Below are 521 nucleotides of genomic sequence, written 5' to 3'. Positions count from 1 at the left end.
GGAGCTTCGGGTCGCCGCCGGGCCGCAGTCACCCGGCGCTGTCCTGGCCCAAGCCCCACCCGGGAAGCCCCGGTCCCTGGCAGACGCCCCGGTCCCGGTCCCGGGCGCGCCCCCGGCCCGGCCTCTGCTACCTGGCGCTTGTTCATCTTCCTCAGGTCCCCGAAGATGTCCAAGCCGGACGCGGGGAGAGGCGTCCCCGCGGCGCCCGCGCGTACCATGGCGGGGTCTCCGGGGACCCGGGCAGCCCGCCGGCTCCGGGGGTCACAGACAGCTGCCGAGCACCGGCGGCCCCCGCCCACCAGCCCCGCGTCCTTGCGGGCCACGCGACCGGCGACTCGCCGGGGCTTCTGGGAACGGTAGTCCCGCGAGTCCTGGTCACGAGGCGTCCAGGAGGAAACTTGGAGCCAGAAAACTACAACTCCCAGAATGCCGCGCCGTGAGCGCCTCGGCCAGTGAAGACCCAGGGCTCCTGGGGAGAGCAGCAGCGGGGCTCCGGAGCCTCCTCCGACCGCTCGGAGGGG

At 74.5% G+C, this 521-nt stretch overlaps 1 protein-coding gene across 4 annotated transcripts in view; it reads right to left on the bottom strand.

The window, feature by feature from the left end:
- The window catches only part of SEC11C (SEC11 homolog C, signal peptidase complex subunit), a 17970-nt gene extending 17638 nt beyond the window's left edge, over nucleotides 1-332 (bottom strand). Inside the window, exon 1 of one of the 4 annotated variants that reach the window (XM_008057516.1) lies at nucleotides 132-332. In XM_008057516.1, the coding sequence (XP_008055707.1) occupies nucleotides 132-218 (87 nt within the window). In that variant the 5' untranslated portion in view covers nucleotides 219-332. The remainder of the gene's footprint in view (nucleotides 1-131) is intronic. The other 3 variants (XM_021712068.1, XM_021712069.1, XM_021712070.1) reach the window with 3 other exon arrangements.
- Between the last annotated feature and the right edge of the window lie 189 nt (nucleotides 333-521).

The sequence above is a fragment of the Carlito syrichta genome, unplaced genomic scaffold (assembly GCF_000164805.1).
Source record: "Carlito syrichta isolate Samal-C Ts95f unplaced genomic scaffold, Tarsius_syrichta-2.0.1 Scaffold303038, whole genome shotgun sequence".
In the NCBI taxonomy this organism is placed as follows: Eukaryota; Metazoa; Chordata; class Mammalia; order Primates; family Tarsiidae; genus Carlito; species Carlito syrichta.
The sequence above is the reverse complement of the archived record's forward strand: the minus strand, read 5'-3'. Positions and strand labels throughout refer to the sequence as shown.